Here is a 22,070-nt window from a genome sequence, read left to right as displayed (position 1 = left end):
CAGCAAAAGAGCTAAATGAAATGGAGATAAGTACTATACCTGATCTTTTTTTTTTTTTTAAAGTAATCTCTACACCCAATATGGGTCTTGAACAAGAGTATCAAGAGTAACATGCTCTTCTGACTGAGCCAGCCAGGCGACCCAGACAGATAATTTAAATTAATGGTCATAAAGACACCCACTGGACTTGGAAAAAAGTGAAGGACCTCAGTGAGACCCTCAACAAAGAGACAGAAAGCACAAAAAAGAACCAGTGAAAGAGTAACTCAATAATTGAAATTGAAAACACACTAGAGGGAAAAGCAGACTACAGGAAGCAGTAGAATGGCCCAACAACCTGGAAGACAGAGTAATGGAAAGCAAGCTGAACAGGAGAGAAAAAAATGAACAATAAAAATAAAAATAGATTTAGGGAACTCAATAACACCATCAAGCATAACAACATTCACTTACAGGCATCCTAGGAAGAGAAAAGAGAGAAAAGGAGGCAGGAAGTTTATTTGAAGAAATAATAACTGAAAACCTCCCAAATCTGGGGAAAGAAACAGAAATCCAAAGCCAGGAGGCACAGAGAGCACCCAACAAAATCACTCCAAGGAGATCCACACCAAAACAAATAGTAATTAAAATGGCCAAAAGTACTAATAAAGAGAGAATTTTTAAAGCAGTAAAAGGGAAAACCCAATAATGCTAATGGCCAATTTTTCAGCAGAAATTTTGTAGGCCAGAAGGGAGTGGCATGATACACTCAAAATGCTACAACAAAACAAAAACAAAAAAACACCACCAAAACACAAAAAACACAAAAACAAACAAAAACCCTGCAGCTAAGAATACTCTATCCTGCAAGGCTATCATTCAGAACAGAGGTAGAGATCAAGAGTTTCCCAGAAAAACAAAAGTTGAAGGAATTCATCACATCAACAAGAGAAAGGATAGGGCTGGCTGGCTGGCTCAGTTGGTAGAGCATGTGACTCTTGATCTTGAGTCATAAGTCCAAGCCCCATGTTGGGTGTAGAGACTACTTAAAAGTAAAATCTTAAAGAGAGAGAGAGAGAGAGAAAGGATTAAAACAGCATGATATACCAGTCCTACAAGAAATGTTAAAGAAGACTGTGAGTATAAAGGAAAGAACATAAGCAGGGCTAAGAAAAGTGGGAAACACAAAAGTAGCAAAATTAACTATATTTATAAAAATTAGTCAAGGGATTCACAAAATAAAAGGATATAAAGTATGACACCATATACCTAAAACATAGTAGGGGGAGAGGGGTAAAAACTTAGTGCTTTTAGAATGGGTTCAAACTTAAGCAATCATCAACTTAATATAGACTGCTACAGGCATAAGATGTTATATATAAACCAAATGGTAACAAAAAATAAACCAGTAATAGATATGCAAAAAGTAAAGATAAAGGAAACCATGTATATCACTAGTAAAAGCCTGTGAACCATGAGAATAAAGAGGAAGAGAAGAAAAGAACAGAGATCTATAAAAACAATCATAAAACAAGTAACACATTGGCAAGAAGTACATACCTATCCATAATTACTTTGAATGTGAATGGACTAAATGCTCCAATCAAAAGACATAGGAAAGGATTAAAAAAAAAAAAAAAAAAAGCAAGACCCATTTATATGCTGCCTAAAAGAGACTCATTTCAGACCTAAAGATACATACAGATTGAAAGTGAAGGAATGGGGGGCGCCTGGGTGGCTTAGTCGGCTAAGCGTCCAACTTTCGCTCAGGTCATGATCTCGCGGCCTGTGGGTTCGAGCTCCGCGTCGGGCTCTGTGCTGACAGCTCAGAGCCTGGAGCCTGTTTCAGAGTCTGTGTCTCCCTCTCTCTCTGACCCTCCCCTGCTCACGCTATCTCTCTCGCGCGCCTAGAAATAAATAAAACAAACAAAAAAAAAATTAAAAAAAAAAAAAAGAAAGTGAAGGAATGGAAAAGCATTACAAATAGGAGTAAAAAGGAAGCAGGCATAATAATACTTATATTGGACAAAATAGACTTTAAAACAAAGACTGTAACAAGGGACAAATGACACTACATAATCATAAAAGAAACAATCCAATAAGAAGATATAATAAATGTAAATACTTATGCACCCAACATAGGAATGCCCAAATACATAAAGTAGGTAAAAACAAGCATAAAGGAAGGAACTGACAGTAATACAATAATAGTACAGGACTTCAACACCCCACTTACATCAATGGATAGATCATCCAGACAGAAAATTGATTAAACAACAACAATAACAACAACAACAACATGGTAGCTATGAACCAGGTGGATTTAACTGGTATTTCAGAACATTCCATCTTAAAACAGCAGGATACCTTCTTTTCAAGTGTACATGTAATATTCTCCAGAATAGATCATATCTTAGGCCACAAAACCAGTGTCAACAAATTCAGAAAGACTGAAGTCATACCATGCAGTTTTTCTGACCACAACACTATGAAGTTAGTAATCAACCATAAGAAAAACTCTGCAAAGAATACAAATACAAGCGGTTAAATAACATGCTACTAAACAGCAAATGGGTCAACCAAGAAATAAAAAAAGAAACCAAAAAATATGTGGAAGACAAACAAAAATGAAAACACAACAGTTCAAAATCTTTGGGACTCAGTAAAAGCTGTTCTAAGAGGGAAATTTACAGCAATAAAAACCTACCTCAAGAACCAAGAAAAATTGCAAATAAACAATCTAACCTTACACTTAAAGAGCTAGAGAAAGAAGAACAAACAAAATCCCAAACAAGTAGAAGGAAGGAAATAATAAAGGTAAGAGCAGAAATAAATGAAACAGAAATGGAGAAGAAGAAAAAGAAGGAGGAGGTGGAGGATGGGGAGGAGGAGAAAAGAAAACACTGATGAAACCAGGAGCAGATTCTTTGAAAAATCAACAAAACTGATAAACAAAGACAGACAAGAAAGAAAGAAAGAAAGAAAGAAAGCTAGCCAGCTCAAATAAAATCAGAAATGAAAGAGAAATAATAACTGACACCAGAGAAATACAAAGGATTATGAGAAAATATTATGAAAAATTACATGCCAACAAACTGGACAACCTAGAAGAAATGGATAAGTCCCTAGAAACATAATCTGCCAAAACTGAATAAGGAAGAACTAGAAATTTTGAACAGACCAACTATTAGCAATGAAATTGCATCAGTAATCAAAACATTCCCAAGAACAAAAGTCCAGGACCAGATGGCTTCACAGGTGAATTCTAACAAACACTTAAAAAGTTAATACCTATTTTTCTCAAACTACTCCAAAAAATAGAAAAGAAATGAAAGTTTCCAAAATTATTCTATGAGGTCAGCAGCACTCTGATAAATACACTACAAAAAAAGAGAACTATAGGCCAATATCACTGATGAACATAGATGCAAAAATACTCACAAAATATTGGCAAATCAAATCTAACCATACATTAAAAAAATCATTCACCACAATCAAGTGGGATTTATTCCCACTATACAAGTGTGGTTCAATGTTTGCAAATCAATCAATGTGATTCATCACATCAACAAGAGAAAGGATAGGGGGGCCTGGCTGGCTCAGTTGGTAGAAAATGTGACTCTCAATCTCAGGTCATAAATTCAAGCCCCATGTTGGGTGTAGAGATTACTTAAAAATGAAATCTTTAAAAAAAGAGAGAGAGAGAAAGGATTTAAATGATATGATAGATCCAAAAAAAAGCATTTGATAAAGTATAATATCCATTCCTAATAAAATCCCTTAAAGTATGTTCAGAGGGAACATACCTCAACATAATAAAGGCCATTTATAAAAAAACAACAACAAAAAAAAACCCCACAGTTAACATCAAACTCAATGGTGTAAAGCTAAAAGCTTTTCCCCTAAGAACAAGACAAGGATATCCAGTCTTACCACTTTTATTCAACATTGTACCAGAAGTCCTAGCCACAGCAATCAGATCNCCCATGTTGGGTGTAGAGATTACTTAAAAATGAAATCTTTAAAAAAAGAGAGAGAGAGAAAGGATTTAAATGATATGATAGATCCAAAAAAAAGCATTTGATAAAGTATAATATCCATTCCTAATAAAATCCCTTAAAGTATGTTCAGAGGGAACATACCTCAACATAATAAAGGCCATTTATAAAAAAACAACAACAAAAAAAAACCCCACAGTTAACATCAAACTCAATGGTGTAAAGCTAAAAGCTTTTCCCCTAAGAACAAGACAAGGATATCCAGTCTTACCACTTTTATTCAACATTGTACCAGAAGTCCTAGCCACAGAAATCAGATAAGAAAAAGAAATAAAAGGCATCCAAATTGGTAAGGAAGAAGTACACCTTTCTCTATTCGCAGATGGCATGATATTATCTAAGGACTCCACCAAAAAACTACTAGAACTGATAAAGGAATTCAGTAAGGTCACAGGATACAAAATCAACATACATAAATCTGTTAATTGCCATACACTAATAACAAAATAGCAGAAAGAAAAATTAAGAAAACAATCCCATTTACAACTGCACCAAAAATAATACAATATCTAGGAATAAAATTAACCAAGGAGGTGAAAGATTTGTACTCTGAAAACTATTAAACACTGATGAAAGAAACTGAAGTTGACAAAGACAAATGGAAAGATACCCCATGCTCACAGATTAGAAGAACAAACATTGTTAAAGTGTCCATACTTCCCAGAAGCAATCTACCAAGCCAATGCAATCCCTCTCAAAATACTGACAGCACTGTTCACAGAATTAGAATAATAGTAAAATTTGTATGGAACCACAAAAGGCCTCAAATAGCCAAAACAATCTTGAAAAAGAACAAAACTGTAGGTATCACAATCCCAAGTATCAAGATACACTACAAAGCTACAATAATCAAAACATTATGGTACTGGCACAAAAGGAGACACATACAACAATAGAACAAAACAGACAGCAGTAAAACTCATGATTATATGATCAATTAATATTCAACAAAGGACACAAGAATATGCAATGGGAAAGAGACAATCTCTTCAACAAATGGTGTTGGAAAAACTGGACAGCTCCATGCAAAAGAATGAAACTGGACCACTTTCTTACCCATACACAAAAATAAACTCAAAACTTAAAGACCTAAATTGGAGACATGAAACCACAAAAATCCTAGAAGAGAGCATAAGCAATAATTTCTCTGACATCAGCCATAGTAACATTCTTCTAGATATGTCTTCTCTGGCAAAGTAAACAAAAGCAAAAATAAACTATTGGGACTACATCAAAATAAAAGTTTCTGTACAGTAAAGGAAACTATCAGCAAAACTAAAAGACAACCCAATGAATGTAAGAAGATATTTGCAAATGACATATCCAATAGAGTTAGTATCTAGAATACATAAAGAATTTATACAACTCAACACCAAGAAAACAAATAATTTAACCAAAAAATGAGCAGAAGACATTTCTCCAAAGAAGACATGCAAATGACCAACACACACATATAAAGATGCTCAACATCACTCATCATCAGGGAAATGCAAATCAGAATCACAATGAGATATCATATCAAACCTGTCAGATGGCTAAAATCAAATACACTGAAAAGTAAGAGTTGGCAAGGATATGGAGAAAAAGGAACCCTCTTGCTCTGTTGGGAACACAAACTGATGCACCTACTGTGGAAAACAGTATGGGGGCTCCTCAAAAAGTTAAAAATAGAAGTACCCTACAATACAGTAATTCCACAAAAACACTAATTCAAAAAGATATATGCACCCCTATGTTAACTGCAGCATTATTTACAATGTCCAAATTATGGAAGCAGCCCAAGTGTCCATTGATTGATGAATGGATAAAGAAGATGTGGTATATTTAAACAATGGAATATTAGTCATAAAAAAGACTGAGATCTTGCCATCTGCAATAAAATGGATGGATCTAGAGAACATAATGCTAAGTGAAATAAGTTAGCCAGAGAAAGACAAATACCATATGATTTCACTTATATGTGTAATTTAAGAAGCAAAACAAGGCATCTGGCTGGCTCAGTCAGAAGAGCATGTGACTCTTGATCTTGAGGTCATGGGTTTGAGCCCCATGTTGGTGTTGGATTACTTAAATAAATAAACTTAGGGGTTCCTGAGTGGCTTAGGCAGTTGAGCATCCAACTTGATTTTAGCTCAGGTCTTGATATCAGGGTCTTGAGTTCAAGCCCCAAGCTGGGCTCGCACTAGGCCTGGAGCCTCCCTAAAAAACAAAACAAAACAAAAAACACCAGAAACACATGGCTCCTTCTAGAAGCAAGAATTCAGTAGAAGGATATAATTTCTGACCAGGCAGTCACAATGTTATACTCCAGAAAGGAGAAAAACAAATTTTTAGGGGACTGGAAGCTGACCTACCACAAATTAAACAGAAAAAATATAAACAATGTGAATTTGCAGCTCTCTCCTGTACCTTCCAAGCCCTTTCCCTAACTATTTGTTTTGACTCACCAGAATAGGTGGATGTGTCAGGATGCTGTCCTTGGACTTGAGACGAGGGACCTTCCTCACCTGATTCGATTTGGGAAAAAGGAAGGAACAGGCAGGGTCTCTTTTTAAATAACTGCTTCCTTCCCTGTTTTGGTGAAAATACTTTTCAGACTGAATAACCACTAACTGCCGGCTTTTAGGGTTGTTGTTTTTTAACAAGGAAATTGAAAAGCTGAACCACTGTGCTCTTTGCTTGCCTGACTAAGAGCAGGCAAAGAATGGACGGAAGAGAGCAGGAGCCTGGAACAAATGCTTACGCAGTGGGACCCTTTGCTGCTAATTACACTTCACTCAAATAACAGGGAGGTGGGCAGTTTGCTCCAGCTCACAGCGCACCATGCGACAGGTTTTGCCTGATGCAGAGAGCAGCTGGAACAGTCACTCCGAGGCGGCAATAAAACCACTTTTATGGAAGAAGCCATCTTTGTTAAAAAACAAACCCAACCAAACACGGAATTCTCCAACAGCAGATTCAGCACCAACCACACTCTTCTCGAATTCATTCAGCACAAAAGCCCCAGCATTCTCAGTCTAGAATTAGCCCCAGCAACTCCACCTGTCCTATATGTCGAATGTAGACTTCTGAGATTCAGGATGACCAGTGTCTTACGGTAACAGCTGACTATCGACTCAGACCTAGTGACCCTGATCAAGTCAGTCCACATAGATGGCGGTCTGGTTTACACAAAAAGGAGGGGATTTGCTCACCATTCAAAATAATTCATTCCCTACTATAAATTTTTTTAATTGAACCTGACTCATTTAAAATACAGTGCAGTTCATAGTCAGCTTGTCAAGGGTATAGCAATTACGTAAAGTGAGGCACCCTGTAATCCTGTTAGGCCCTCAGCAACTCCCTGGGCTCCAAGGGCTCTGGGCAGCCCAGCTGTCACTGCCACAAACAGGTGGTGTAAAACAATAGCTCCACTGAACCGACTCGCCTTCCAAACCCTCTCCCAGCCAAGCTTCTAGCCAGAGAGTCCCACGAGCGGCACCAATCCACACCAGCGCCCACAGCCCATGGAGTCGTGGCCGTTCCTCCTGCTCCTGGGGCTCTGCTCAGGTAAGTGCCAGGGTCGAGGGTCTCTCCTGTGACGCTGAAGCATGAGAGGCCCCCAGGCCAGTACCTTGCTTCTCTGATGGGACTACAGAATGGTAGGGCTTCGTCAGCCTGAGGCGCTATACTCTGTCACTTTCTCAATCTTGTTGGTTTGATTCAGTTTGTGGATAAAGATTTCTAATTTGTGTTATCCGAGTAAAATAGGAGCTGCGTGCTCAAAGCCCACAAAGTAGATGTGCAGGTCTCTCCCTCCTTCAGTGCCTGGCATTGGACTTGCCCATCTGACCAGAATTAGTACCCTTACCACCCTCCCTCCCGGAGCAGCTTTCATATTTGAACAACTATAAGCACTTAGAGTGGCATCTTATAATCACAGACAATTTGGTTAACAAGTCCTTTTACTGCTCTGGGAGAATTCTAATCATGAAGAGGACTGACTGACAGCTACATGTGCTGGAGAAAGAAACCTATTAATAATTTTAATTAAACTCTTTCTGTAAGAGATTAAACATTTGGTCTTTTTTTTTTTTTTAACTTCCAAAGTTAAAAACAAAAAGTCCCTATGAATGCATTTCTGCCTACTTTTTTACTATATGTAGGCTTGGGTTTGAATTGAAATGATAAAACCTTGCACAGCCCTTGACCTGCATTCACCTCTGGAATGTGTCACAGCACAGCAGCTGAAACACTACCCTTAATCCCAAACTTCTGGTAAGGGGAAGTAGATGTTTGCTGATTGCTTCACAGAAAAGCTTACTGGTGATATCATCCCAACTGAGAAATGAGACGGCTGACATTCTGTGATTTCTCTTCTCTAATATTCCTCTGACAAACACAGGCCTTCTGGGCAAAAAAGGTAAAGAGCTTTATTATTAATGTTTTTCAATAGCATAGTTCAGGGAAATACCCTAAACTCAGATAAATTACAGTCTGTGGGATTTGGACTTGATCCAACCCAGACTGGCCTGGTAGTGGTGGTGGTCAGTGGCAGTGATGGTGGCACTGTGTGTGTGTGCACATGCATGTGTGAGTAAGCATGTATGTGCCTGCAAACTACACTCAATGAAAATTCTTTTTTTAAAGTTTTTTTAAATTTTGTATTTATTTCTGAGAGAGAGAGAGAGAGAGACAGTGTGAGTAGGGGAGGGTCAGAGAGAGAGGGAGACACAGAATCTGAAACAGGCTCCAGGCTCTGAGCTGGCTGTCAGCACAGAGCCCGACACGGGGCTTGAACCCATGAACCATGAGATCATGACCTGAGCTGGAGTCGGAGGCTTAAGCAACTGGGCCACCCGGGCGCCCCTACACTCAATGAAAATTCTTAAGTGATATACTTACATGTGAAAATCCTTAGGTGATCTCTTAGGACACTGAAGGCCCCTGAAAATGCATGTTTACCTGACTAAAACAGCATGTGATATATATTCAGATCAAACCTAGAGTTTCCTGGTCTCAGTTCACATAGGAGTTCAGAGAAATTTAGAGCTAGATGAAGCAAGTTCCACAACTTAAATTTGTTATTATAGGAAAACTGAAGCTGAAAGACATGAACTGACCTGCCTGAGGCCACTTAATTTATAAATGTTGGAACATGACCAGTTGGAGACTCTGTTTATCATGGGCCGCATTAGAAAACACAGCCTGCAAGTGTCAAAGGTTGCAAGAGATGGGGCACCAGGTTGAGATAAGAACTCCCTAAAGTAACTAGTAACATTTCAGAACTCCTTTTGACCAATTCATCACGCTCTTCCTCCATAAAAATGCAAATTGGAGGACGCCTGGGGGGCTCAGTCTGTTAAGGTCTGACATCAGCTCAGCCTCTGATCTCCCAGTTCCTGAGTTTGAGCACCGCACTGGGCTCTGTGCTGAGAGCCTGGAGCCTGTTTCAGATTCTGTCTCCCTCTCTCTCTGCCCCTCTTCTGCTCGTGCTCTGTCTCTCTCTCTCAAAAATAAATAAACGCTAAAAAAAAATTTTGAGAAATGCCAATTGACCCAGTATAGTACAAAAGGAACACTTTGAAATTGTGGCTGGGTTCCCCTAGTTAGAATCAGTTCTTTGTGGCCAAAATTCTCATTCACATCAGAACAGACATAATGATCTCTGTTCTACTTGCATAGCACCTTTCATTACAACCTTTTCCTCTCTTCCATGGCCAGAATCCCAAATACTTCACTGCCACCTTTCTATGACATCACTTTGCAGCTTGTTCCTCTTTGTGTAAGTGACAAATGTCAACCTTCATGAAGGTAGAAAGATTCATATTAAATTCATCTCTGAATATCTCAAAGCTCTTAAAACAATGCTTTGCATACAGGAAGTGCTCAACAAATACTTAATTAATGTTACCACCATCTGAGTAAAGGTTACCCATATGATTTTGCTGAAAAGAAGGACTTTGACATTATTTATTTGTGTGTATGTTTATTAATTTACACCCTGTCTTTTAAAGAAAGTATCTACTGTGATTCATTGATTCCATGAAGAACTGGTCCAATTATACAGACCACACTGAACTTGGGAACAGAATCACAGAATTCTGACTTCAAGTCTTGTATGTTTTCTATTACACTGCCCTGCTTTGGGAAGAAAAAAAGAAACAAACAATGAACCTAATTTAAGAAATGGAGACCTCTTTCTAAATTCCTTAGAAATGCATTACGGAAGGAATAAGGTCTCTTGTTCTTAGTGAGACTGAGAGAGGAAGCGAATGTCCCTGGAATGCTGATGGGCCTGTCTCCCCAGTCCTTGCCTTCTCCCCAGGGGACCATAGAGTTGGCCTGCATAGTTTTCCTGCTACATAATGTAGACCATCTGCTCTATCTGTTGCTTTCCAGTATGTTCTTCCTGTCAAAGGGGAATAAACAGTCACTTAAAGATAAGCAACCCAGCCAGTACCAAAGAAATATCGTCAAACTCTGTAGCCAAGGCACTCAGTGACCCATGACAGTGCCCTGCCCAGAGCCAGGAGGGGCCCAGGATAGACAGGTGTGGAAGACAGAGGATTGCTATGTCCCAGGTGGCCAATGGGGTGACAGCAAAAACTGAGTCTTTGGACAACATGCTCCCTAGAAGGGTCCTCGAATGCAAGTGGTTTGGGTGAGCTGTTGGGTGTAAGTGCTGTATGGATGCTTTGGGGTTCAGAATATTTGGGAAACTAGCAATGAGGTAGGCTTGGTCAGGGGCTCCATACATAAAATCCATTAATGAAGACATTTAATAAGCTACACTGAAAGCTTCAAATATCCAAATGGAAATGATACATTTACCATTAGGGAGGTGGCAAAGAGCACAGACCCTGGGGTCCGATTTCCTGCATTTATAACCCCATTTCCCACTAGCCAGGAGCCAAGAACACGTGCTTCTACTGTCTGAATGCCTATTTTCTCACTTGTAAACTGGGGGTAAAGACTTATCTCATAGGATTATTATAAGGATTTAATAAGATAGTACAAAGATAGGGCCTTCAATGAAGCTCTACTGACAAAATACACATTTTCTCAGGGATGAAAGTGTTTCAGTGTCATGATATGACGTTGATTATTTCAAGCTGATCCCAAGTTCTGGATGAGAAATAGTGGTGGGGAGCATGGGTGTTGGACTTGAATCCTGGCTCCACTGTTTATGAAATCTGGACAACTCACTCAACCTCTCTATGGTTCAATTTCCTCCCCTACTGTAAAGTGAAGAGAAGAACAGTGCCTAGTGCCCACCCAGTTACAAGAAATAAAAGAGTCAATAAGTACAAAACACACAGAAGAGGGTCTGTCACATAACAGATTTGATATGCCAGTGATTATTTTTATTAATTAATAAAAATAGAAAAAGTAATTACTTTATACTTAACAATTACTTGGCTGACAAACTTTTTCAAACCTAGGATTCAAGGAGAAAAATAATAAAGAAAAAGACTAACCTGTCTTAGAGGCAATGGGTTAGTTAACATTATGGGGGAAAAAGCAAAACATCTTGCTCATGCAATTTTGAAGTTCTCATGGCCCAGGGAGAAGGTATGGTGGCTTCAGGAATAACCTGCGGAAAGGGGAGATCTGGTTACATGACTTAGGGCAAATGGATCGTGTGTCTGCTTCCTCTCCTAACCCTGAACAGGCAATCCCCAATCCATGTAAGGCTTGAGTTACAAAGATCCTTCTTCATAAGGCACTTGCTGGAATCTGGAACCCTTTTTCTCACAGGGAAGAATGGTGGGTGCATTTGTGCAGTTTCTAAGACAGCTCGCAGCACACTTGGGACCTCACGAGTTAGTGCATGAGCACAGTGCAGAATGACAGGGCTCCTTCCAAGCCCTGCCCCAGCCACAGGACCTTGGACAAGACTTCCAGCCTTTCAGATCTCACGTGAGAATGTCCGCCTGCCTCATCACAGGCTGGTGGGAACTGCATAACATCAGACATCAAAAGTCAGTGGGGTCTAAGAGTAGCAAATACCATTGCTCATCACCCTGAAGAAAAATTCAGTAAAGATTCCCAGGAGTCACTCCTGCTCCAGACAGGAGGAGCTCTAAACCCAGGTCAGAAAAGCACATGGTGTTTACTTAATGGTAACTCAACAGGGACATGTACCTGCCAGCAGTAATTTTTTTAATTACAAGAAAATACACACTACATAGAATTTGCCATCGTAAAATATACATTACATAAAATTACCATCTTAAAGTGGATGACTTTGTGGCATTAAGGACATTCACAATGTTATGCAACCATCACTGCTATCTAGTTCCAGAACATTTTCATCACCCTGAAAGGAAACCCTGTACCCATCAGTAGTTACTCTCCCTTCCCCTGTCTTCTCAGCCCCCACTAACCACTAATCCGCTAGCTCTATGGATTTACCTCTTCTGAATATTTCATATAAATGGAATCATACAGTATGTGCCCCTTTGTGTCCAATCTCTCTCACTTCGCACGTTTTCAGGGCTCATCCATGGTGTAGCATAAATCAACACTTCATTCATTTTTATGGTTGAATAATATTCCACTGCATGTACATCCCACAATTTGTTCATCCACTTATCTGCTGATGGGCATTTGGGTGGTTTCCATTGTTTGGTTATTACACATAGTGTGGCCATGAACACTGGTGTACAAGCTTTTGTGTGGACAGTTCTTTGGGGGATATACCTAGGAGTGGGATCACTAGGTCAGATGGTCACTCTGCATGTAACTCGTGTGAGGAATCGCCAAATGGTCCCCCACAGCAGCTGTACCGTGGCCCAATCTCACCAATACCCACAGTTTTCAGTTTTATCAATTACAGCCATCCCAGTGGGTATGAACCAGCATCAGTTTTCGACTGCTCAGCACATTATGAGATCTGAGGCCAGCCAACCTGAGATTTCATTACCGCATGAGTAGACTGAAATATAAAGACTGGCTTTTGTATGGACTTTTCTTCTTGTGTGTGTGCAATAACAAACCTGATTCAGCTGGAGGCTGCATTAAGGAATGTCATCTGTTCAGAGTACAAGTGTCAGGATAATCTGGCACACCCCACTGGGAAGGGACCACTCCAGAAGCTGCGATTGGAAAAGAACTTAGGGCGATATAAGCTGCATTGGGAGCCCTTCAGCAAGGGGGCCTGCGTGCCTTCCATTAGTTGGTCACTCCTCTATTACTCACATGAGTGTTTGCAGAGGGTGGGGAGCAGAATCTGACAGTGTGTGTGTCATTTGCTGTCTCAGTTGGCCTCGTCCTGGGCTCCGAACATGAGACCCGCCTGGTGGCAAAGCTGTTTGAAGATTACAACAGTGTGGTTCGGCCAGTGGAAGACCACCGCCAGGCTGTGGAGGTCACTGTGGGTCTGCAGCTGATACAACTCATCAATGTGGTGAGATGGCCACACTCTGGGCTCCCCACACCTCTCACCCTGAAGCACCCTCCCTTCTCCTCCCCTCCTTACCCCTACCTTACCCTTACCCTTTACCCCTTATCTTTTCTCAGGATGAAGTAAATCAGATTGTGACAACCAATGTGCGACTGAAACAGGTATTCACCTAGATAATTCTATTGATGCTGTTGGTATTCACTGAGGAATTTAACCTGGGCTCAAAGGGAATTAATTTGGGTAATAAGGTTACATACCAACATGGTGAAAGTAAATATTTTGGTGTAGTGAGATTATGGATCATATTTGTTGGTATGTGTGTGTTTGTTTTTTACTTTGTGCTTTGTCTATGTTAGTTTGCGAGGCTACCTACCATAAACAAAGTCACAAACTAGGTGCTTAAACAACAGAAATTTATTCTCTCAGAGCTCTTGAGGCCAAATGTCCAAAATCAAGGTATCAGCAGAACTGGCTCCTTCTGAGGGCTGTGAGAGAGAATCTGCTCTGGGCCTGTCTCTTTTGCACGTAGTTGGCCAACGTCATGTTCACAAGGCATTCTTCGTGAATATGTTTGTCTTCAACTGTCCCCTTCTTTAAGGACACCAGTCATGTTGGATTAGGGCTTCCCTTAATGACCTAATTCTAGCCTAATTACCTCTAGAAAGACCCTATCTCCAAACGAAGTTATATTATGAGGTATTTGAAACTAGGATTTCAACATATGAAAGGGGAGGGGGAGACACAGTTCAATTCATAACATTGTGTCATCTGAATTTGCTGCATTGGGCATATATTACTTTTATAATGTAAGAAAAAAACATAACACTTCTAAAAAATGATGTTGCCTGCTACAGTAAGGTCATTCTCCTTTCCTGGGCTGGGCAGGATGGCATGTTAGACACGCTACCACCCAATGGTGTGACCTGAAGTACCTTTGTTTTCTCGTCTGTAAAATGGGGCCAAAAATCACTCTTCCCTCATAGGACTGTTGTGAAGACTACACGATGAATATGGGTAAAATGCTTGGAACAGTGTCTGCATGCAGTCAGTACTATAGAGGCATCTGCTGTTATCGTTTACTAAAGTGAAAGCTGAATTCTGAGTCAAGCCCCTTTTACTGGAGCACAATTGCTGTCGATATCTGAATCATCATACCCATCGCAATGCTCAGATTTTTAAAAAACATTCTTAGCTCTTTTTATCAGCAAAACGTTGTCTTTGTGTTTTAGCAATGGGTAGATTACAACCTAAAATGGAATCCAGAAGACTATGGTGGCGTGAAAAAAATTCACATTCCTTCGGAAAAAATCTGGCGCCCAGACCTCGTTCTCTATAACAAGTAAGCAAAAACAGACAGGCTGGGGAGGGCGACATTCCTGGGGCAGGTGTAGCCCGAGCCCTATCGGAAGGGCTGCCACTCTCAGTATGCTTCTCACCACTGTTCACATTAAATAACCCTTAAAAACCAAGAGCCAAGTTGACATGCTAGGGGCGCCATATGGTGTCTCATGTTATGAATAGAAACAATTATCAGAGCCAAATTGGATCCGGGCTGTGGGGTGGGGGACATTTAATCCCTGAGAGTTCCTGAAGGGTGTATGGCAACTATCCAAGGAACCCAAATTCCTATAATTGAGTTCCTTGGAATTAAACGTCCTTCCTACCAATAGGTCTGAACCTCCCGGGGTTGTTATCCATCACACCGTCATGGTATCCCAAGGCATTGTGTGCAGCCGGTGGCCTGGGATGCCTGCGTGGCCCATCCACCGGGCTCCGTGACAGACTGCATGTTGTGAAATTATAATGTGATTCCAGACACTCTGGTTTAATGACAGGTTCATTATCATACGCCCTTCATTTGTCAGGGAATGTTCATTTCAAAGAGCATCCTTCCCAGGCAGGAGCATCCGCCATCGGCCAGGAGGATCTGCAGCCTGACATTCTACAGCATGTGTCTGCATGAGCAGGCCGTGCCTTCTCGCAGACTGGCCTGGATGGGCGGCAGGGGCGTGTGAATGGAAATGACACCCTTAAGGCTGGCCCTCCTGCTTTGATTTTCTACTCCATATTTCCCAATTGCACCTGAGATTCAAGGTTGGGCCAAATTATCCAATCATTTGGATAACCTTTTTGGACAAATATGCTGATAGAGCAGAGTGTCTTGTGTAAGTTTCTCTTTCAGCGAGAATCTAAGAGAAGCAATTAAAATCCGCTCCTCCTTTTGACAAACTCGCTCGGGAGCACCCTGGTTTGGCGAGAACCCTATATTTGCTTATAGAGATAGATCTGGACGATCCTGTGGCCCTCTGTTCTTTGGGTCTCTTTTGGGAAGGTCCAAAACTGCATAGTTTTCTGGATAGAGCTCTACCTCCATCCCAAGGAAAATGAGTAGGAAGAAAATCTCCTCATTAATGAAGTAAGGAACCAATATATGCCATGTGTCCCTGAAAGTCTTACCTTACTCTTACCAAGGCAGACCTCACCCACTTGTTCAACATATTCTAAATGCCTTTGGCCAAGGACCCAGGACACAGGCCCTTTGGGTTCAAGTGGGCTGCCCACTGAATAAGGCCTGCAGAAGCAGCTTGTTATTTTTTAATATCTACAATGTTGAGCTTTGTAATGAGAAATCAGTGCCAACATTTGAAAATTTTTAAATATCACATTAGGGGGATCTGGGTGGCTGTTGGTTAAGTATCCGACTTCAGCTCAGGTCATGATCTCACGGTTCATGAGTTCGAGCCCCACAATGGGCTCTGTGCTGACAGCTCAGAGCCTGGAGCCTGCTTCAAATTCTGTGTCTTCTTCTCTCTCTCCCCTTCCTCCACTCATGCTCTGTCTCTGTCTCTCAAAAATAAATAAATGTAAAAAAAATAAAAAATTAAAATATCACATTAAACTGGAGTTTTAGTCTCTAGAAAAATCCAACATTCAAAAATATAGAAATGTTGGATTAAAAATCTAGATTTCCAGCTTCCAAGGAAAAACCCAAATATCTGGCAGCTTTGGGCCTTCACTCACACAAGGAAGCCACAAGAAAGTGGAGTGTCACCTTCCTTAGAGGAGAGAGGGTTCTGCCTCACCCTTCATGCCTTCCTGGGCTGCCTGGTCATGGGGGCATCTGGGTTTGAGCCCTGCCCTACAGAGTTCTAAATAGTTCTTAGAGAGATAACAGAGTCCTTAACCTGCTTACCCTAGTAACAAGCTACTGGACCTATTTTTATTTTAAATTCCTGGGTTTTTTTCCCAGTTAACTTTCAAGATATACTGGGGGAGGGATAGATGGAAATTAACATTACAACACTATTGAAAACTGGGAAGAAAAAAAATCTGGTATACAGTGTTACCTGTTATCTCCTCAAAACTAGATGCCTCTGTTTTTCCCCAGATATTCTGACTTAGCACTTCAGCTGGTGCTCAGAAACCTGTATTTTAAACAAGCACCCCAGTGGTTCTTATTATCAGACAAATCTGGGAAACACTGCCATGGATAAAAAGTGACACTGTCCCAATGAAAGCGTCTATAATTAGCACCTAAATAATTAACAGCTGTCTCCTGCTAACATCCTTGAGCAGAACAAAAGGCTCATCCGTCACTTGGAGTCATGTTCCTCTTTGATCCCAATTGCAGTGCAGATGGTGACTTTGCCATTGTCAAGTTCACCAAAGTGCTCCTGGACTACACTGGCCACATCACATGGACGCCTCCAGCCATCTTCAAAAGCTACTGTGAGATCATCGTCACCCACTTTCCCTTTGATGAACAGAACTGCAGCATGAAGCTGGGTACCTGGACCTATGACGGCTCTGTGGTGGCCATTAACCCGGTAGGTGCCCACCTCATATGATGCGACCGGACTCTGGAAATGCAGAATTCAGGTGTCTGACTCTGCTCCTCCAGAATCACAGTCACCCATTTGAACTTTGGGGATCATCCACTTCGATGGTTCTCAGTATGGGGAAGGTTCTTGATGTGTGCCCAGGAGAACCACCTGGGAGCTTACATAAATTCCTGTGTCCAGGCTCAGTCCTAGGAATTTTGGCTCAATCAGTCTGGGGTGGGATGAAGGCACCAATATGTTTTATAGTTCCCAGGTGACTTGAATGTGTAGTCAACATGGAGGATCCGCATAGTCCAAACCCCCTTATTTTATAGAAAAGGACTCTATGGCCCCAAACTGGAAGTGGCCATCCTGGGTCCTGTCCTGGGTATACGACAGCACCGCAATCTGCTGCTTAATTACAGCTGATTTTGAAACCCACTCCTCCTCAGGGGGATGTGGCTGGGCTTTCAAAGTTTCATTGCATCTTCTCAGGAAAGCGACCAACCAGACCTAAGCAACTTCATGGAAAGTGGAGAGTGGGTGATCAAGGAGTCCCGGGGCTGGAAGCACTGGGTGTCCTATGCCTGCTGCCCCTCCACCCCCTACCTGGACATCACCTACCACTTCGTCATGCAGCGCCTGCCCCTCTACTTCATCGTCAACGTCATCATCCCCTGCCTGCTCTTCTCCTTCCTAACTGGCCTGGTGTTCTACTTGCCCACAGACTCAGGTGGGTGTGGGTGCCATGGTTGCTACTGCAGACCAATCTTGTGCCGCTGTTTGGGGGAAAACCAGAAATAATCACGGGCTAATAAACAAGTGTGGGCAGACAGGCACAAATCATCATGGCTGGGAGGACCCATTGACTGAGAGGCCATGTTCAGTGATGAGTCACTGGTGGGGGGAGCTCACAGCTAGAGCGGACTACGGAGCAGGCAGAGAGTTGACCATGACCCTGGAGGTGCACAGACATAGTTCAGTCTAGTTAAAGTGAATCACCATCACTGCTTACTTGCTGAATATCTACTGTGTGTCCAGAGACGTGCTGGGTAAGGCTGGGGTCACCCCTCATGCCACTTCCCCTATAAAGCCACTTGCTATATGCTAAGCCAGGTCTTGCCTCTTTTTAAAAAAATGTGTTTTTTTAATGTTTATTTTTATCTTTGAGAGAGAGAGAAAGCATGAGCGGGCAGAGGCAGAGAGGGAGACAGAATCTGAAGCAGGCTCCAGGGTCCGAGCTGTCAGCACAGAGCCTGATGCAGGGCTCAAATCCATGAACTGTGAGATTGTGACCTAAGCCAAAGTCGGAAGTTCAACCGACTGAGCCACCCAGGCGCCCCCAGGTCTTGCCTCTTTTGCTCACTGCTTGCCACTTGAAAATAGCTTTTGCATGTCTGTTTTCCAGACAAGACCATACTTCCCAAGTGGCAATTCTTTCTCACATATCAGCCTGGGCAACTTCCTTACTTTCTACTGAGTGATCATAGCTGTGACATAATTTCAACAAACCCCAACAATCCCCAGAAAAGGGGAAAGAGGTACACAAGTGCCTGCAAGAAGTCACCACTCATAAACAATTTAGGGCAGACAAGTAGGGACAAAGAAAGGTGATACAGACAGTCCTCAAACTTACGACAGGGAATAGTTATATCAAAATGATACACACACACACACACACACACACACACACACACCTAAGTCCAACTTTCTAACAAGGAAAAAAATATTATGCATTCACTCATTTAACATAGATTTGTTGAACAATTGTCATGTGGCACGGATACAGTAGAGAATAAGGCAGAATTTGCCCCACAGAATACACGTTGTTCTTACAACCGTACTTATTTTTAAACAAATGATCACAAACCCAATTTGTTTCTGACTTTCTCACAAATGAAGCTTCGTAAAGTGAAGAGAATACTAGTTAGGGCAATATGGAAACTAGTCAGAGTTTCTATAAATGTGAGACAGTTTATGCTTAAAAAGCAAAACAGTAAAAATGCTTGATAAATGTTAGCTATTATTATTATTCAAGAAATTTGGTGTAACTTGGTCGATATTTCATATTTACATTTCTGTCCTCTTTTTCACTTAAAAAATTACCTATCTTTTTTTAGTTTATTTATTTTGAGAGAGAGAGAGTGAGTATGAGCAGGGGAGGGGCAGAGAGAGAGGATCCCAAGCAGGCTCAGTGCTATCAGCTCAAAAACTGTGAGATTATGCTTAACTGACTGAGCCACCCTGGCACCCCACAAACTGTGAGATTATGACTGGAGCTGAAATCAAATGTTCAACTGACTGAGCCACCTAGGTGCCCCCTCTCTTTCACTTTTAGGGACGTTCTTATCCACTAGGTAGACTTTTCCTCACTAGGTAAAATCAATCATTTCTTGTTTGCATCCACTCTGCATCCTATATACACTCCTAGCATCTGGAAGCATCCAGTATGGGGGAAAGCTCCATACTGGAGGACAGGACAGCACAAAGGTCTCCCAAGGCAAACCGCAAGACCAGCCCAAGGAAAGTCCCTTCCAAAGGCTCTGAGGCCATCAGTCCCCACAAAAATATTCCAAGGCCATTCAGTCCCTGCCCTCCTTGCTTACCACACCAAGACTCAAACGGAGAATTGTTCACCCTGACATTACAGGACCTGGTGAGAAGAGGTTGGGACAGGGAAGTCCCTGGTCCCTCAGTATGAAAGACAAAACAAGAAAAAACCAAACTGTCCTCTAAATGAATGTGAAAAGTTCACTGAGTTTGGTATTGCAGCTCACTCCCATACTGAGGGAAGTTCATGTGCACTTCTGGGTTGCCCATCCATCCGCTGGGTCACACGTAGGTCAGGCTACGGTTCAGCTTTGTAAGGCTGACGATGTTCTAGTGCAGACTGAAGAACCACCACCCAGAGTCTAGCTTGTCACTCAGCTTGTGTACTGAGTACTTAGGTTGCCTGAGTACTCAGGTTGCCTGAGTTCCACCAAGCAACGGAGTGCTGGGGCAGGAGAGTAAGTAGCTGTTGGCTGCCTGGCAGCCTCTTAATGGGAATGCCTGCCACTTGCCATTGTCAGCAGTTAAGGCCCTAAGGTCTCAGAGGACGAAATTCTGCCCCCAAAATGTCCCTAGCTGCATGCGGGTCCCATGGCCTTTATCCTTGGGTTTTGTGGCATGTTAGTCTGCCAGAGCTGCCATAACAAACCAGGTGGCTGAAACAACAGGAATTCTGTCCACACGTGTAGGTTCTGGAGGTCACACTGTCAGCAGGTCTGGTTTCCTCTGAGGCTTCTCTCCTTGGCTTAGAGGTGGCCTGTCTTCCTCTGGGTCTTTCCTCTCTGTGTGTGAATGTGTCCTAATCTCCTTTTTTTTTTTTTTTTCTTGTTTATTTTGAGAGAGAGAGCACAAGTGGGGCAGGGACAGAGAAAGAAAGAGAGGGAGAGAGGGGATCCCAAGCAGGCTCCACACTGTCAACACAGAGCTGGATGCTGGGCTCGAACTTATGAACCAGGAACCAGGAGATCATGACCTGAGCAGAAGTCAGACGTTTGACCGACTGAGCCACCTTAATCTCCTTCTTCTATCAGGACACCAATCATATTGGATGAGAGCCCTCCCTAATGAACTCCTTTTGACTTAATTACCTCTTTACAAGCCTCATCTCCAAATACAGTCACTGAGGTGCTCAGGCTTAGGGCTTCCATGTATAAAATCGAAGAGAACAACAATTCAGCCCATAGCATGTGACTGGTTGTATTCCTTCTTCATTGTATCCAGGAGAGAAGATGACCCTGAGCATCTCTGTCCTGCTGTCCTTGACCGTGTTCCTCCTGGTCATTGTGGAGTTAATCCCTTCCACCTCTAGTGCCGTGCCCTTGATTGGGAAATACATGCTGTTCACCATGGTGTTTGTCATTGCGTCCATCATCATCACAGTCATCGTCATCAACACACACCACCGCTCCCCCAGCACCCACGTCATGCCTGACTGGGTACGCAAGGTGAGCAAGTGAGGCCCTTGCACCCTCTGCACGGGGGCAGCCCTGCCCTCAAGAACGTGTCTCCCTCCACGGGGCCAGTGGAGTTCTGGCTAATGCATGTGGGCACTTAGGAACTGTCCTTTCTCAGGGTTTTTAGGAGATTTCTGGAAGGAACTTTCTTTTAGTCTCTTTCAAGGGATAAATAATTCCTATAGCCTCCCCAGACACAGAAGAAAAACAGAATTAACAAAGCCCACTCCAAATTCAAGTTTAAAGAGTCTCTTTGATTAGAGAAGGTGCGTGAATTGCTTTTTATTCAGATTCTGTGAAATTCTTGAGATTTCTGTGTGTAGGTCTTCCATTCTGTGAACAGATTGCTTATTTTTTGCTGGTAAAGTCATCTGCTGAGAACAGAATAAGGGCTAGAGACAGAGGGGATGCTTGACAAGAAATTGTCAAGAAGTGAGTTTTCATGAGGAACTTGGTCTCAAATATTTGCATTATTGAAATTTAAAATGTGTTAGCATTTCAAATATGTCAGTTTTTAAAGAAAACTTCACAGAGACACTAACGTCCAGGGTCTTTTCTGTAGAATGCAAAAGACTTGTCATGAACTAACAGAGAAACTACCGCTTGCAATGTATTCTTTTGGGAGGATAATCAGTCCCTGTATCTATAAAGACTTGCATGACTCCTGGCAACAGCTATGATGCATTTCTTTAGGAATAAGAAATGGGGAGAAAAAACCAGTGTAGCTATTTTAGAGGCTGGACCCCTATAGAGAGAGAGAGAGAGACAGAGACAGAGAAAGAAGGAGAGGGAGGGAGAGAGAGAGAGAGAGGTCCAGCCC

The 22,070-nt window shown here is 41.9% G+C and overlaps 1 protein-coding gene across 1 annotated transcript in view; it reads left to right on the top strand.

Annotated features, from left to right (window-relative positions):
• The first annotated feature begins 12,785 nt into the window (after window positions 1-12,785).
• The window catches only part of CHRNA1 (cholinergic receptor nicotinic alpha 1 subunit), a 10,529-nt gene continuing 1,244 nt past the window's right edge, over window positions 12,786-22,070 (top strand). The window contains exons 1-7 of the mRNA XM_077751169.1: window positions 12,786-12,870; window positions 13,283-13,428; window positions 13,542-13,586; window positions 14,655-14,764; window positions 17,057-17,252; window positions 17,742-17,979; window positions 21,018-21,241. Of these exons, the coding sequence (XP_077607295.1) occupies window positions 12,786-12,870; window positions 13,283-13,428; window positions 13,542-13,586; window positions 14,655-14,764; window positions 17,057-17,252; window positions 17,742-17,979; window positions 21,018-21,241 (1,044 nt within the window). The remainder of the gene's footprint in view (window positions 12,871-13,282; window positions 13,429-13,541; window positions 13,587-14,654; window positions 14,765-17,056; window positions 17,253-17,741; window positions 17,980-21,017; window positions 21,242-22,070) is intronic.

The sequence above is a fragment of the Crocuta crocuta genome, unplaced genomic scaffold (genome assembly GCF_008692635.1).
Source record: "Crocuta crocuta isolate KB4526 unplaced genomic scaffold, BGI_CrCroc_1.0 scaffold219, whole genome shotgun sequence".
NCBI classification, from domain to species: domain Eukaryota; kingdom Metazoa; phylum Chordata; class Mammalia; order Carnivora; family Hyaenidae; genus Crocuta; species Crocuta crocuta.
Note: the sequence above shows the minus strand (reverse complement) of the source record. Positions and strands in the feature narration are given on the sequence as shown.